The 16,487-nt window shown below is 44.3% G+C and overlaps 1 protein-coding gene across 3 annotated transcripts; it reads left to right on the top strand.

The window, feature by feature from the left end:
- Nucleotides 1–11,332: 11,332 nt before the first annotated feature.
- Nucleotides 11,333–13,307, top strand: dmbx1a (diencephalon/mesencephalon homeobox 1a). 3 transcript variants are annotated; one of them, XM_076145121.1, is made up of 4 exons: nt 11,333–11,484; nt 11,622–11,817; nt 12,363–12,765; nt 12,868–13,307. In XM_076145121.1, the coding sequence occupies exons 1-4, from the start codon at nt 11,333–11,335 to the stop codon at nt 13,305–13,307; spliced, it is 1,191 nt and encodes a 396-aa protein (XP_076001236.1). The 3 variants fall into 3 exon arrangements, with proteins under 3 accessions (XP_076001236.1, XP_076001238.1, XP_076001237.1); XM_076145123.1 differs by having other exon boundaries at nt 11,333–11,486; nt 11,639–11,817; nt 12,363–12,756; nt 12,910–13,307; XM_076145122.1 differs by having other exon boundaries at nt 11,333–11,486; nt 11,639–11,817.
- Nucleotides 13,308–16,487: the final 3,180 nt, after the last annotated feature.

Raw genomic sequence — 16,487 nt, 5'->3', positions numbered from 1 at the left:
CACATACTGTACATACACACCAAACACACGCACACACACCGAGTGTAAACACGAAAGGAGATGAAGCGTCAAAGAAATCCATTTGCAATTTAAATGGAAATGTAATGAGCCCATGGTGGCAGTGAATTAGCCTGCTGATCAATTGATCATGTCAAGGACAAATAGGTAAACAAACATATCCATTACCCTCCTCCTCCCTCTGCCCCCTGCTGTGGAAGAGTATGGAGGAATTGCTGGGAGGTACGAAGATGGCGTGTGTGTGTGTGTGTGTAGAAGGGTGACAACAAACAAGGTCTAAAGTGCGCGTTAAAGGGACTCCCTGTGTTTAAACACGTACACTCAAGTGTAAACACACCGATACACACAGACACACACACTTTGCTTTGGGTCCCCCACTGTGATGGTCCAGCCCACCTCGTTACACAGACAGTTGGGCCCAGCAAGGTTCCTTTCAGAGGCGATGGAGAGAGTCGAGGAGGAGGGAGAGACGGGCCCACGGAGACTCAAACAAGGAGCGGGACGGAGGAAACAAGAGAGACGGACAGACCTGCTGCCTGGCCTCACCCCAATCTGTCAGGGTGTGTGTGTGCGTGAGAGAGAGAGTGTGTGTGTGTGTGCATAGGAGCGAGAGGAGCACCAATCATGCCCAAAATAGACGGTTAATAAGTTCACAAGAGCTGCAGAATCTTATTAATTCCATCCTTGTACATGTCTCCCTCTCATGTGTTCAGACTGTGTGTCCCACATGTAAACAGCCACTGGCTCACTGTGACTCTGGAAGAAAACAAATGTATAACAAGCGAGTCCAATTCCTTTCCAAGTCTCACTAAACCAGGCTGATTTCTTATCAGTCACAGTCCTTACCTCTCTTATCTATCAGACGACTCAATCACTGCAGCTAATTCAACAGATGAGGGGGGTTGATTGCTGCCAAATCGCTGAGGTCAGCAGAAAGCTCAACCACACGTTCACATCAAATGCCCAAACTTTTCAATGACTTTTTCTATGGTGCTTCTCTCTCTCTCTCTCTCTCTCTCTCTCTCTCTCTCTCTCTCTCTCTCTCTCTCTCTCTCTCTCTCTCTCTCTCTCTCTCTCTCTCTCTCTCTCTCTCTCTCTCTCTCTCTCTCTCTCTCTCTCTCTCTCTCTCTCTCTCTCTCTCTCTCTCTCTCTCTCTCTCTCTCTCTCTCTCTCTCTCTCTCTCTCTCTCTCTCTCTCTCTCTCTCTCTCTCTCTCTCTCTCTCTCTCTCTCTCTCTCTCTCTCTCTCTCTCTCTCATTGTAAACAAAGCACATGACGTAAGCATCGTTGTGTTCTGCAATTTGAAGAATCCTAACCTTGTGGGATCAGCATGCACTCAGCAGCCGTCAGCTCAGGCCGAGCAAACGTTGGCATAAGCTGTAATCTCGTGGGAACAGTGAATCTCATTGCACCATTTACAGGATGGCTTCTTATGATAATGGAACTAAAACCAAGGAAATAAAAAACATCTTAATTTCTACTTGTGACACAATTATAGATCTTTTCGTCAAGATTATGATCATTAACATTTTTTCTTGGGATATTTCATTATTTCCAGGTATTTTATGAGCATTGAAACTCTGTCACTCCTCAAATAGGCAATTTTCTATATTCTCTGCAAATCATTTGTGATGATTTATTTAGCTAAATGGCTCCAAAGTCAACTCAATGTGCTCATAATCACACAGCACAGACAGCAGAGATGTAGATCCTGGAGAATGACCGTATGTGCATTTCTATCAGCTCTTATTTCATGCAGACTGCCTGTTCAACGAACAGAAAAAAGTGCCGCCGTCTCCACTTCTGAAGCAGGAAAGGACATTACCCTGAGCTTTTGGGGGCAAGGACACACAGAAAGACATTTGGAAAATTATAATATCTTGGGTTATTGCAGTGTGAAGGGTCTATTTTGGTGATATGCTAAGTTACCAACATGATACCTCCAGCTAATGGGACATATTTTGCTCGTTTCACAGCAGATCCACCTCACTTGCGTTGAATTAAACAGCACTTAGACACAGCGTGCATCGTGCAAGAGGAACTGCAGATAATTACAATACTCATCCTGCAAATTTGACTTTCAAAAGGAGCATAAACAGGCACAAAGAATGAAAGAACAACGATTCATAAAACACCTCCAGATGAGGAAACAGCAGGTTAATACAGGATCAAGGGAGAAAAAAGGGAAACAGAGAAAAGAAAGAGCTCCTGAAAGAGAATAATTTGTAAAACAAGGAGTTTAAAGCCAGATTATATGGCAACAATAACACAATCCCTTATGTTCATTCCTGTAATACGCTGTGAAGAAGAGGATTTATACTTTATTGTGGTATATGGATGCATGAAGGATGCCTGGTGTCTCCTCCTCCGCCTGCCTGCCTGGTTTCCTCCTGAGGCCAGGTGTAATCCCTGCACGGAGGAAACTCAGATGCCTTGAGCCAACTGCTGATCAGCCTTATAATGGCTCAAGTGTGATACCACCAGAGGGAAAATTCCTTCAATCCTGTCTAAAGCCTTCTGACTCCACTGAGGAAAAGAGCGCGTTTAGTTTGGGTGGCTTCTATAGCTGGATTTGACTCAAACTGCTCTCCTCGTCTCCCAGTCTAGGTTGGATTGCGATGGATTGTCTTAATTGTCTCTAATGACTAAATTGTCCTCACTACTCGCTTCATTAGCTCTGTGTGAGCTCTATTAGGGAGGAACGGAGCCGAAGAGGAGACGGCGAGTGAGTGTTAATGAAGGAAAAATGATGAGCGCCGGGCAGAAAAGTAGCTGGAAAAGTGAAACAAGTGCAAGAAAACAAACAAATTCACCTTCACATTCTGTTCCCAGGTCACCAAACCTGCCTGGTTTCTATGTATTTGAGGGAAATCCGACCAAAACATCAACCTAATTTATGTTTTTTGCATTTGTGTGATCGTCTGCCAAAACTCCTATAACACCAAACAGCCACGCATCGACTCCAAACATGAGTCAATATGTAGCAGTAAGGCAGCAGGTATGCCGCTTGTCTCGCCGTACCTTTATCCCTCAGAGCTCTGACTTAAACCTGGTGAGCTCTCAGTCTGCTAAACCCGATTGTCCATAGCTGAGCAGGATTTCCTGTAGTAAAGAGACGTTTTAGAAGAAGAAGGGATGGGATTCAGGCTCAGCAGAGCAGCTTTAAGGGGGATAGTGTCGTCATCGCTGCTATGATGAGGCCACACCCAATGTTCATATTAACAGACGGTACAAAGAGGAGATCAAATGTGACTGTCTGCGGTGAAAGGATACACAGTAGTAGTAGTTCATAACTGAGGAAAGTAAACTCAACTCAACTCCTGGATATGTACCTGTCATAGTTAAACTCTCTGCTTTGTAGACCTCATGAGTCCTGATGATTCCAAACAATACAAGCTTTCCCAGAACAATCAGGTGCCATTTTTACAGTGACACAGCAACATCAACGTCTCAAGAGGTCTGAAGACAACACAAAACATCTGGATACTACAAAACAATCGGAACTCCCTCCATTGTTGTCATTGTTCTTGTGTGAGCAGTGAAATTTTGGCACAGGTGGTCCAGATTCAAGAAGCTTCATTGTAAATTCCCAACTTAATTCCCAACTTTGGCTCAAGTAGCCCCTCAATTTAAGCCTCAGATTGTGTCCATTATCATATAGGATAATGGACACTGAGGCAGGGCGGCCCAGTCTATGAACGTGATGAAGCTCTAGCATGCATGGAGAAGAAGAACACTATATCTCTGGCATGATTTGGGAGGAAGCGGAGCATTTAGATGCAGATGTGAAACTATTTTGTAATCATCAGTTAGGGAGAACACTAGAGAATGTGTCTACAAGAAGAAGAAGTGTCTCTAAAGTTTCTTCCTCTCAGGTATCCTCCCTCCATGATCCTCATGGTTCAGTCCCGTCCCTAGAGAGTTTTGAGATGTTTTTTTTCTCCACCTATCTCTTGTTCTCTCTCTCCTTTTCTTACTCATTCTCTGTCACTCTCTCCAGTTTTTTTTCTCCTTCTTTTTTTTTCCAACACATAGGTGGATTAAGGCAGAGGGGCTTTTGTTTAGATAAAGCGAAGGATTAGGGAGAGATTTGCCCCCATAAAGTTGTGGGCTTGATGGGCCTTTTATCCCTGCATGTCCCTAAAGCTGTGTTGCCTCTGGATTAGGACTATACAATGGGGCCCCTTGTGCAGAGGGATCCGGGCCAGGGAGATGAAGAGAAAGAGAAAGAGAAGGAGAGAGGGAGAGAGAGAGGAGGGCAAGAGGGAGAAAAAGAGGAGGGGATGAGATGTGAGAAGGAGGGGGAATTATGCAGCTTTTAGAGGAAACTGACAGGTTGAAAACTTTTAGAGGAGGGGATTTGCAGAGGAGATCCTGAGATCTTGTCACCAATAAAAAGGATTTGAGGAGGATTCAAAGGCATGGTGTTGACAATAACCCCCGCAAATTGTGGCCGCCTCTTTAAATTCATTTATCTAAGACATTAAAGAAATAAATACAATAAAAAGAGGGGCTGTAGGAAAGCGGGGGCTTACTGTGTGGAAGTGCGGCTAATAGCGTGTCTGAGAGATGGCTCCTGGCAAATTGCTTTGTTATTCTTGTCAAAAAGGTCTCCTGCAAGAAGTCGATTTTAACGTACACATCAAAATGATTAATTGCTGTGGGATGAACAGATGCTGAAATACCCTTGAATGGTGCCGCGGAGGCTGAAACTGGCTGGATCTCAGGCCTAATGTATTCATGAAGTTGCAGAAACATCATTAAGAGTATTAATTAGCTATTAGAGAGCAGAAATCGTGGGCATTAGAGATGGTGTTGTATCTTCACACCTCTGTCAAAAGGTGTGCAGAGACTCCAAGATCAGCCAGACAGGTCAAGAGAATCTCTGTTTTTTATTGTTATTTGCTTCAAATAAATGGAAAAATGTAAGAAAACAATGAGCTTATGATGACGAATCATACCTGTGATCATTTTTGGGGGGGTTTATATAAACATTCAGGATGCTTCAGGACAAACACTAATTGGAAATAAATCTGAGATGTTTGTAATATTAGAGGTCAGTGCTTTCCCACCTTGTATTGAGGCGTTTGAGGGGCTGCAGGGGAATGGGGAGCCTGTTTTTTTTTTTGGCGTTTAAGCCCTTCAGATGCGCTGGACAGCCATAAGGAGCTTTAGGTGGAGAGGCGCTGAGAAGAAACTCTTTCTCGCTTTAATTGCTTTAGAGACGGTCCTCACAAAGAGACAGTGGCCAGATTTACCTCCCGTTTAAGTTCTTATTTCCATTGGTTCACAAGTTAATCCTCTTTCCCCCTCAGACCTCGGAGAGGAGCGACAGAAGCACAGGCACACGAGTTTTACCAGGCGAGAGGCGAGACCGTGAAGTGCACACGGATAAAGTTTCAACTATTTTACAAAGACGTAATAATAATACAAATAATAATAACCAAAATAACAATTATAATATTTTTTTTACTTAATACAGCTGTTTAAATCAATATATTGGTGTTTTTTCAATATAGATTTTCCTTATTTATCCTGAGATGAATCGACGTCTTTAGAGCAAACGACCGCTTTACAATTTAAGCTTTATTACAAATTACCTTAGGGTGTCGTATTATTTTAGAAATTTAAAAAAAAGATGTCATGAAATCAATTCAACAGCTCACTTTGCAATTTTTCCAGCTATTGCGGGGTAAAAAAAAAAAGAAAAAAGGTAGAGTTACATGGAAAACAAAAGCTTAAACAAACGAAAGAGGCAACGCTAATCTCTCTCTCTCTCACACACACACACACAAGGACGTGAGAGGGGGGTTGGGGGGGGGGGGGGGGGGGGAGAGAGAGAGAGAGAGAGAGAGAGAGAGAGAGATTTAACTTCCAGGTGACCCGTGGAAACTTTTTGGGAAACATGCACAAACCTGAACGCAGCTTAAAAGTGCATTTTGCTGCATTTCCTGTCTTGCAGATTCACCGTGGGGTCGAGAATGAAATAAAAACGCACGAACATTAATATTCGCTTTTGTCTCCCGTTTAAATGTCTGAGAATGAGAAACATGGCCAGAGATAAAGCTGCGGTTAGGCCGAGCTCTCTCCCAAAGAATCCCCCAACAAAATATGCAAGCTTTACATTAAAAGGCTACTTTGCGCTGCCCTTAATTCCCCACCTAAACGGTTTTGCTCCGGGAGAAGAAATCTTCTCCAAAAAGCCTTCAAGAAGAGAAGGGCATTATTGGCCTAATCCTCTTACCCGCAGTCATTTTAAGACAGGGGTTTTTGGAGGCTGAGATGGCGTCTTGTCTTCCCTATCCCATCCCAAATCCTCCCAGGCTGGGAGAGTCTAAAGGCAGCAGCAACCCTGGCATCTATTAGCCATCTCTGCATTCTAAAGGTGCTCTTCTCCAGTTGCATGGAGAGGAAAGAAGAAAAAAAGAAAAGGGAAAAGCAAACAAAACCAAAGGGTAGTTGGTTCTTCTCACCAAAACTAAAGGAAACTGGAAACTATGAGACAAAAAGAGGACAAATATAGCCTTATATAAAATAATTACAATATATTTATCTATATGACTACATAATCAATTTAATCAATAAAATAGCAATGTTTTTAAGTTATGATTATATCTTTATTATGAATATTTTTTCACTAAAATTTCAACTTTAATAAATTCTGATATATATATAAATGATCATATAGAGTAAATGTAGTATCTATACTCTGCGTGCCCCCGTGTTAAGACAGAGCGATCAGAAGGTTACACTCCTCACATGTTTACAGGAATTAAAAAATAATGTGGACAAACACTGATGGATTTGTCGGACATAATGCGCTTATATTGATCACATTAGAATATAAGTGTGGAAGCCGGTGCGCCCGCGGCAGCCACTGGAGGCTCGACTGTCCCGTTGGCTTGATTGACAGCGCGGGGAGCCAATAGGAGGCTCGCATGACGCCCGCGAAGCTCCCCTTAAAACGCCTCCGCCGGGCTGAGGCGAGCCAGCAGATGGCGGCTACCCACGCGCCGCAGGAGTCAAAGGAGAGGAGAGGAGCTCAGTGTGCACGAGGACCGCGCGTGGACCCCAGTGGAGGCAGAGCAACAGATCTGCGTCACGCGGGAGTTTGAGGATCGAATCCCCGGGAAGCGAGCAGCAGCAGCAGCGGCCAGCAACGACGGGAGCCTGAGCGAGATTAGCGGGGATAACTGCGTCCTGCGCGCACATCAGAGAACCAGGAGGAAGAGGTACAAACTTTACTGAGACACTTATCGATGCTGAGACACTGACAGCAGGTTGTGAAATGCGTGGAAATACTGCAAAGTTTAATCTAATGTTTTCATCTCAGGAGCTCTTCATATACTCTTCAAAGTAAAACTCCGCATGGTGCGCACGAATTTACGCTTCTCGGGGCTCAAGATAGCAGAATAAATTCTAAATATATGTATAAATAATAATAGAAAAAGAAACAGTTCAAAGAATCGGCACGTATAAAAGTGCAGTTCAATCTTTTGTTTTCTTTCGTTGGCCATTAATGGTTTAAAGTTGTGCAGCATTTAAAGATGTAAAGGTTACAAGATGAGCAAAGAATGTGCAAATGGGACAATGCAAAGTGAATATCCAGAAATGTTTGGTTACTTTGGGTACCAGTTAGCAGATGTATGCATCCATAGATCTTCTGTTAAATTTGTCCTAAAATAGGAGTTTACAGTTTATTGTCTACATCCACATCAATAACAGAAAGAGAAGCCGTAATAAAGTAATCATAATTTAAAAAAGGCTACACTACATGAAAACATCCGGTTTGTAGATGCACATTTTGCTCGGACAGGCGTGATAGTTATTGACAAAACAATAATCAATGCATTACCTCACCATTTAATCCCGATGAGTCAGAGCAGCGCTGCGGCTGAGTGACAGAGCAAAGAGCCTGTCAGGTCCACTCGGGGCCCCTGAGGGCTGCGAGCAAATAACATTTTTCCTCATTTAGTCGGATCAAAGAGTTGCACTGTACATGCCAATTTACATAATGACGAGTTGATAATCGCAGCATTGAGTGCCACAGAGAGCCAGGAGGGCCCAGAGCCCGGAGCATCACAGGCTTATGAATGACAATAACAGCAGTGACACACACAGCGATGAGCTATTGTGATGAATATGATGTGTGCGAGATGATAAAAGATATAATAACCGTGACGTATAGAGGGAAATGAAAGGTAAATATGAGCTCCAGCTGGTAGTATACAAGCTATAAGCAGAAGCGATCCAATATAATATGGGGAATGTTTATGGATGCATAAGTTCTTCTATAATATGAAAATTAATTACATTTATACAACTGATCAACAGAAAAATTTAAGAATGTTTATAATACTCTATTCTTCTTTACCTTGTGACGAATAATTATGAATGCATGAAACTAAAGAAATGTCCATAAAGAAAAAGTTAATGAAACTCTAAAAACGTATAACACTGTAAATTTAGTATAAACTGAAAATGAGAAAGTTAAAAAAAAAAAAAAAGGTGTATGTACAGTACACCATGTATTTCTGTCCCTGATAACGCAATACTACAGTATCAGCAAGACAACAGGAAAGAAACGAGCCTTAATTTGCAGGTGTGCAGAAAGTAAAAATGAATACAAATGCAGATATGTGAGAGGAAGATGTTTTGATACGTCATGCATCTCTCTGCTGTTGTGTTTGATACATGCAGAAAACAAAAACATGATGCTGATGACATGCTTATTGCGTTTCCTGCCCTTTTACTTGCTGGTGAACAAACAAATGGAGCCAAAATCATTTACATATAAAACTTCCTCAGTGTGAAATTAGACATAACCATATCAGCAATTTTGCAGAATTACAATATAAAACAATGTTTAGGGTTTAAACATTTATTCCCCTTCTTGATATGAGGCTTGATAAGATTATTACGATATGATAGAGAGAAGATTTGCCATTAGAAAATACATGTATTTCCTTAAAATGAGGCTCAATCAATACAAGACAAATAGAGTAAATGTAGGCAGAAAATATGAAAGAGAAATATTTTGGATGCGTCATTTCTTTCCCTTGCAACTATATGCTTATTGTTTATCACAAGACAGAGATGGGGAACATACTTCTGACTTTCTCCAGTATGATATGAGGCTTATTCAAGTCGATTCAAACACAATATGCAGAATAATGTATGATAAAGATTTACTAACACGCAGCACAAGCACGAGGAACACGGATAAACAGTATATGGTCATTATTTATGTCCGAATTAGTTTTCAGTGTGACATGCGGCTTCATTAGAGAGGAACACACACACACTCACACTCATGTAAAGGTATATATCACACTAAGTGGCCTGTTCCTACAGACGCGCGCGCGAGCCCGCACCGCACGCGCACACGCACGCGCCAGCACCGCGGCGCTCCAACCCGGAGCTAAAGCAGCCGCAGTCCCCCCGTACGTCCGTCCGTGTCAGCGGTGATGATAAATGGAGGGCCTCGCAGTCGAAACCTATTTGCACTTCCATTAGACGGGGAGCCAAATGGGGATCAACATGCATATTTTTACCCGCGGAGAAGCCATACATCTCAGCCAAAACGTTGCCCCGGGGCGATGGGATAAGAGGCCGCCAGAGAGGAGGGGGGGCGGGGGAAGGGAGGGGGGGGGGAGGCCCATTCAACTCAAATACTTGGGGGAGTAAAGTAAATGTTTAGCGAAGCACCTTCTGTCCCCGCGAATTAAACTATTCCCCACCGACCTCTGATCACATTCATCAGCCGCCGCAGCCACTTAATAGGCTGGGAATGGGCACTGCGGGCGTCACACACGCACATGCGCGCGGGCGCTCGCACTCACTCGCACGCGCGCAGTCTGTCTCGCTCCTTCTCTCTCTCTCTCTCTCTCTCTCTCTCTGTCGCTCATACACGTTCATACACGCACGCGCACATATACACTTGCATGGCACAAATACAGATATTTCTACTTCTGGAACACTGAATTATTAGCCTATATTATTTAGAAAATATTGTACACTAATATATGAGTATAACTAATCCAATAAATAATTTATATATTTAATTAGGTGACCTTAAAGTACCTTAAATGAAACAGTTATTCTTCAAATAATGATGATGATCCAAAGCTCTATTTAAGTTTATTTGAGATCAAATTCACATTAGATTAGCAGTGACTAATAAATCAATGCTGAATAAATAATATAAATAAATATACATTTATAATCAAGTTAAAACCACCTTCTGCCAACAATTTCATTCAAGACTATTGGTTGACTCCCATTTGAATGTATAAAATAAATATTAACTAAAAATAAATGAATTATTTTGTTTTTTAACGAAACAAATCATAACCTGTGTTGTGTGAAAATGTTTTCTGTGTGTGTGTGTGTGTGTGTGTGTGTGCAGTGGACAGTGTCGCTGTCACACAGCAGAGAGATTTATCTCCTGTCCCTGTGGTCTCTGTGTAATAGTTATAATAAGTGTTTGGGCCTCAGAGATCTCCTCCTGTCAGCCTGCTCCATACTAATACATATCTAATCGTGTCCTCCAGCGCTCCATCTATGGAAATCTGAAGGAGAAGCACAAAATAGAGTTTGGGAAATACCGCCTGATGAAAGACTTCACATGAACTCGGACATAACAGATATGACCAATATAATAATAATAACATGTAACTGATAGGTAGAGAAACTGTAGCGGTGGTACATGTTTCAAAAATAAAAGCCTGTCACTTAAATTGCATCGAGATGAACGTTTTGTTAATCGTTGCCTATTAAAAATAATCCTGCTATCCGGTTTCAGGTTTGCCACCGAGACCCGGAACAAATCTCCTTATATCATTTTCCAACGCGTTTCATCGACGCCCTGATCTGTCACAGCGACGTTCTTCAATGGGGATTTGGCTTCTCCGGGATCACACAAACGACGTGAATAAATTCATGAATAAGGCATCCGTCACGGTTCATTACGGCGACCAGCGATAATTACCCCAATTAAAAGCATTTTGTATAATTAATGGAATGAACAGAGTGATAATTGGATGTTAATGGATAACACTTTTGTCTGAGTGCGCGCATTAAAATCTATTGGCCCCTGAGCGCGTAGACGGTTTCTGACTAATGCGTCACTGGATCTGAGGATATTTTGGAGTGTTTATTTATCAGATTATAGACGGAGAGGGAGGGCGGTGCTACCGTCACGGCGCCCTTGAGCGCCACCCTGAACTTCCCCCTCCTCCTCCTCTCTCGGTGAATAACCTGACCCGAGTCTCACCTGTCCTTCCTCCTGCAGGTAGCGCCCCCTCCAGCCCACCATGCAGCACTACGGGGTGAACGGATACTCCCTGCACGCCATGAACTCCCTGAGCGCCATGTACAACCTGCACCAGCAGGCCGCGCAACAGGCGCAGCACGCGCCCGACTACAGGCCGTCTGTGCACGCGCTCACGCTCGCAGAGAGACTTGCTGGTAATTGAGTGCACGCGCACACACTAACGAACACACGCTCACCTTTTCCTTACATTGAACACACATATAAGTTGAGTAAACACGCACCCCGCCGTGCCCAGTTAAATAAACTTGCCGTGTCTCTTCCCTTCCAAACGGCTGCGCATTTCAAGACATCATCCTGGAGGCTCGGTACGGGTCTCAGCACCGTAAGCAGCGACGCAGCCGCACGGCCTTCACGGCGCAGCAGCTGGAGGCGCTGGAGAAGACGTTCCAGAAGACGCATTACCCGGATGTGGTGATGCGCGAGCGGCTGGCCATGTGCACCAACCTCCCCGAGGCCCGCGTGCAGGTAAAGGCCCGGAGCAATGACACGTGACCCTACTGAAGCCTGTTTCTTTTTAGTAATGTATCATTTATGCAAACAGGACGTAATGGTCCAATTTTTGTCTAGTATAGTTCCCAAAATGTAGTTTTGGAAAGACTAAATGATGAGAGCAATCTAAATAATATGAACAATATTGAAACAGACATTGCACAATATCATTACAGAAAAAATGTATCTATTTATATTTTATATTTATGTTTTGCTTGTCTGTAAGTCAGCTATGACCAAATTAGCAGTAAAATGCAGCATCTAATGATAACTGGATAATGCTGTTGAAGTCTGGCCGTTGATTTAGTTCAAGTTCTTAGTCAGCTTTAAATGTTCGAAATGGTGAATGTAATTAAAATCGATTTTGTCAAGTTTGATATGCGGGAATGCTGTTAGATTCTTGTAATTCTATGTGCAAATCACTCATCTGTAATTAGTAAATCAGGCTGCAGTGAGGCAGGAACTCCAGCATCAGTCTGCTCATTCTCCCTGTAACACATGTTCTTCCTTACACACTCTAGGTTTGGTTCAAGAACCGCAGGGCAAAGTTCCGCAAGAAGCAGCGCAGCCTCCAGAAGGAGCAGCTCCAGAAGCAGAAAGAGGCATCAGGCGAGGGAGATGCAGAGAAGGAGGACACACCTGCCTCCACTACTATCCTCCCCGACACCCAGCTCCCTCCTTCGTCCTCCTCTTCCTCTTCTTCTTCCTCCTCGTCCCTGGAGACAGAGGTGGTCCGTCCTGCACCAGTGGAGATGGACCTGAACGTTACGTCGGCTGAACATTCCGGCAGCGAGTCGGCGACAGAGGACAATGCCACGGATAAGGAGGAGGAAGGCAAATCCCAGAGAGAGGAGATGAAGAGCGAGAGAGCCGTGACGCCTGGGAACGTCTCTCCGGCCTGCAAAAGACTCAGCCCCAAACCTGGTGAGACACTCAGCACACCTACATATTCAGAGTGTGTCAGCTTAAATAAGGTCATGTTCACACTGACTCAAACTTCAATCCTATCTCTCTCCCTCTTTCCAGACTCTCCCCTGGTCTCTCCATCGGTGACGCCCTCCTCTTCCTCCAGCAGCGGCCTGACCAACGCTCCCCTCCCGCCGGGCCATGCTTACTCCTCCTCCCCGCTCAGCCTGTTCCGCCTGCAGGAGCAGTTCCGTCAGCACATGGCCGCCACCAACAACCTGGTGCACTACCCCGCTTTCGACCTGGCCGCCCCGTCCTCGCTGCCCTACCTGGGGATGAATGTCAACATGCCCCCCGCGCCTCTGAGCTCCCTGCCCTGTCAGTCCTACTACCAGTCGCTGTCCCACCACGCCCAGCAAGTGTGGAACAGCCCCCTGCTGCAGGCGTCGGCTGCCGGCGGCCTCACCAGCCACAACAGCAAGACCACCAGCATCGAGAACCTGCGTCTGAGGGCCAAGCAGCACGCCGCCTCTCTGGGACTGGACACCATGTCTAACTGAGCCCTCCATCTTGAATGAGGTTGACTCTGGCGTATTGGAGGACGATGATATCTAGGCCAGAGCCTCAGCCTATACACATCTCTCCCCCCCTTTCCCGTCCTACTGTGTGTATGTGTGACTGTCGTAGCGCGTTAGGAACCATATACCGTCCCCTCTCGGGCAAAGGACGAGCTGATACGTCCTAAAATAAAACACGTCAATGCACACTGGACCTACACGGAATTCCATAAGACAGACAACACTCCTCTCAGCTTCTGTCGGCGCTTGAGGTCCGAAACTATAACGTAACCTTGAGCAAAGACGACCCATAAAACATCCAAGACGGCCGGGATGAGACGCAGAGGAAAACGTAAAAAAGGACGCTGCACGAATTCCCTGCCTGTGCCGACATAACGGCCGAAAAACGACGTAGGCGGCTCACAATGGATGCACTCAAGTTTCAGAGACAATGCAAATAATGTTTACAAGAATAATGTGAATTAATGAGGCACTTTTGGAGGCTGGTCGGCCAGGGAATTACTGTTTTAACACACGCACGGTGAAGAGACCAGTCAGTTCAGTTAAGTAACGCGGTCATGTACATAGCATATACCACATAAACGGCACATGAATAAAAATAAAAAGGCGAGCCACGTCGTGCTCAACAGCGTAATTAAATGTAATTTACCAGTTTAATGGCCAGTAATATGCCACTTTGTATGGAGGCTGGCTGGTAATGAGAAAATGATTTCAGTGACTAAATTTGCAAAGCTTTTAATTACATTTTGCCCTGGGCTGCAGGAGCTGAGGCATCATGCAATTATGAACATGCATAACATTTAAACGCAGCCTCTTTACGTCAGGCGGTCACATGATCCACCTCCAGTTTGTCCGTTTCCTTTAATACGACGATGATGCGGCGAGCAAATCTGGATATTTGGATCAATATGTTTCATTCTCGCCTTAATATTCTCAGTTGTTAGCACTTGATATGGAGAGTCACACACACACACACACACACACACACACACACACACACACACACACACACACACACACACACACACACACACACACACACACACACACACGTCTCTGATGAATTCTGTTTGTTAAGGTGTTCTGGAAACTGTCTTCACATAAAAATGCACATTATTTTAATATGTATAATATGAAAAAAAGTCTATTAATGTTTACTGGTAAGGCGTGTGTACATTTCTTATTCTGCTGTATAACTGATTATTGACCGTCTCTGATTAAACCCCCTTAGCTGTCAGATTGTAAGATTGTATTTGGCGAGCTGACCGGCAGCTCCTCCTTCCTGTCCCCTCCTATCCCCTCCTGCTGGACGGCCTTGAATCTGTCCACTGTCTCTCTGTGTCCGGGTGGGATTTCTATTTGAAATGTATTCACGTACTTGTTTTGGGGGGCGAAAGTCGAGTAGAGAGAAGGCAGAGAAGTGCAACTCCACCTCAGTGTGTACCCCCTCCCTCCCCCACACCTCCCCTCGAGTCTTTAATGTCCTGCTGTCTTGACTCTATTTGAGTTCTGTTGTTCTGCTGTTGCTGTGATTCTGCTGACCCCCCCCCCCCCCCACACTGTCTCTATCAAAGTACTTGGTCCAGTGGTAGATAGATGAAAACTGGTGGAGAGAGAGAGAGAGTGAGTGAGTGAGCAAGAGAGAGTGAGCGAGAGAATGAGCGAGAGAGAGAGAGAGAGATGGGACCATCAGCAGTGTTTCCTTGTTTCCTTTACTCCTTGCTAACAATGTAGATTTCAATAGTGTTGTTGTAAAATAATAACTAATAAAAATTGCTTGAAGATGTTTATAAAGGAGGATTTTCGCTGCTTGTGATGAACACACACACACACACACACACACTAAGACTTTAAAATATATTGACTTCGATGTTTCTCCTCGATCAGCTCGCTGCTTGTGTTGACCTTCACTTGAAAAGAGAGAGATTGTGTGTGTGTGTGTGTGTGTGTGTGTGTGTGTGTGTGTATGAGTTATGTTGACATCGGTGTCAGATAAAGGTCACTTAAGGTCAAATTATACTTGACACGTCCACGTGATATGAATCTTGGCATCTGCTTACATGAGTCAATGTAAGCTCACGCACAGCTCACACAGACAGGTGTCCATCTAAAAAGTGCCGACTGAGCGAGTGCTGGCAAAGCAAAAGGGGACGACGCGTTAGATGGAAGGCTGTGTGAGGACATTGGTAGTTTGTCTTAACAATGATAAGTAAGGGAGCTCTTGTCGTTGTTGTGAGCTGGCCTCCAGTTTGATTTCTAATGCACATATGCAGACTGAGAAGCACGTCTGTGTCCTTTTAGAGAGACTAATCAAGTCTCGTGAACAGTCATGACAAAAATATAAGATCTGACAAAAGCAGAATTGATCATCAGGGTTTGGAAGGTGAAAGGAGCTCAAGTCACTTTAAACAAGTGTCTAACTAACATATATACATGTAAATGTGAAGTGGAGGTTCTGTTTCTTCTGCGACAAACATGAAGTGAGAGAGTAAAAGAGAGGTCAAGGTAAACCAAAAGCATAAAGACAAAGAGGTGAAGTGAAAAGAGCAAAAACAAAAAACGATGTGAACAAAATGAGAATTTGCAGAGAAAGGCAGAAAAAAATAGAGAGAGAGAATGTAATCTGAAAATAAAAAGGTGCACGGAGGCGTAAGCCATCCCCAATGAATAAGCAGGCCATTATCCTGAAGAATGACGGCCCGGGGCGCTGATTATGCTGCTATTATATCTTAAACAGCATGGTTTGTCAAAACGCACAGACCCCCACCCAACCCTGCTCCTACATGCATGCACGCACAACTGCACACACACACAGACACACACCCATACACACACGGGGCGATCGGGTATTACCATCTCTTCAAAAAGTGCCCTTCGTCTTCCCGCAGTAAACTACATGTAACTCCACATGGCGGCTCGGCTGTGTGACTTTGCTCGGCTGTTAATTGAATTGGCCTTGAAAACACATCTGGCCCTCACCGTGTGTAAATAAGAAATGCTCCCGAGGATGAGCACGTCCAGAAAATCGGATCACCATCTCACTAGATTAGCGGTGTTAATGTGGATTGTAACACCTCAACCCCAACCTTGTTGTGTTTTATTACACCGCGTACATGCGTGTGTGTCCTCCTCCTCCTTCTCCTCCAAGGGCGTCCTGGTTGT

This window comes from Genypterus blacodes, unplaced genomic scaffold (assembly GCF_046128005.1).
Source record: "Genypterus blacodes isolate CSIRO-AG114 ecotype Tasmania unplaced genomic scaffold, CSIRO-AGI_Gbla_v1 ptg000029l_1, whole genome shotgun sequence".
NCBI classification, from domain to species: domain Eukaryota; kingdom Metazoa; phylum Chordata; class Actinopteri; order Ophidiiformes; family Ophidiidae; genus Genypterus; species Genypterus blacodes.
The sequence above is the reverse complement of the archived record's forward strand: the minus strand, read 5'-3'. Positions and strand labels throughout refer to the sequence as shown.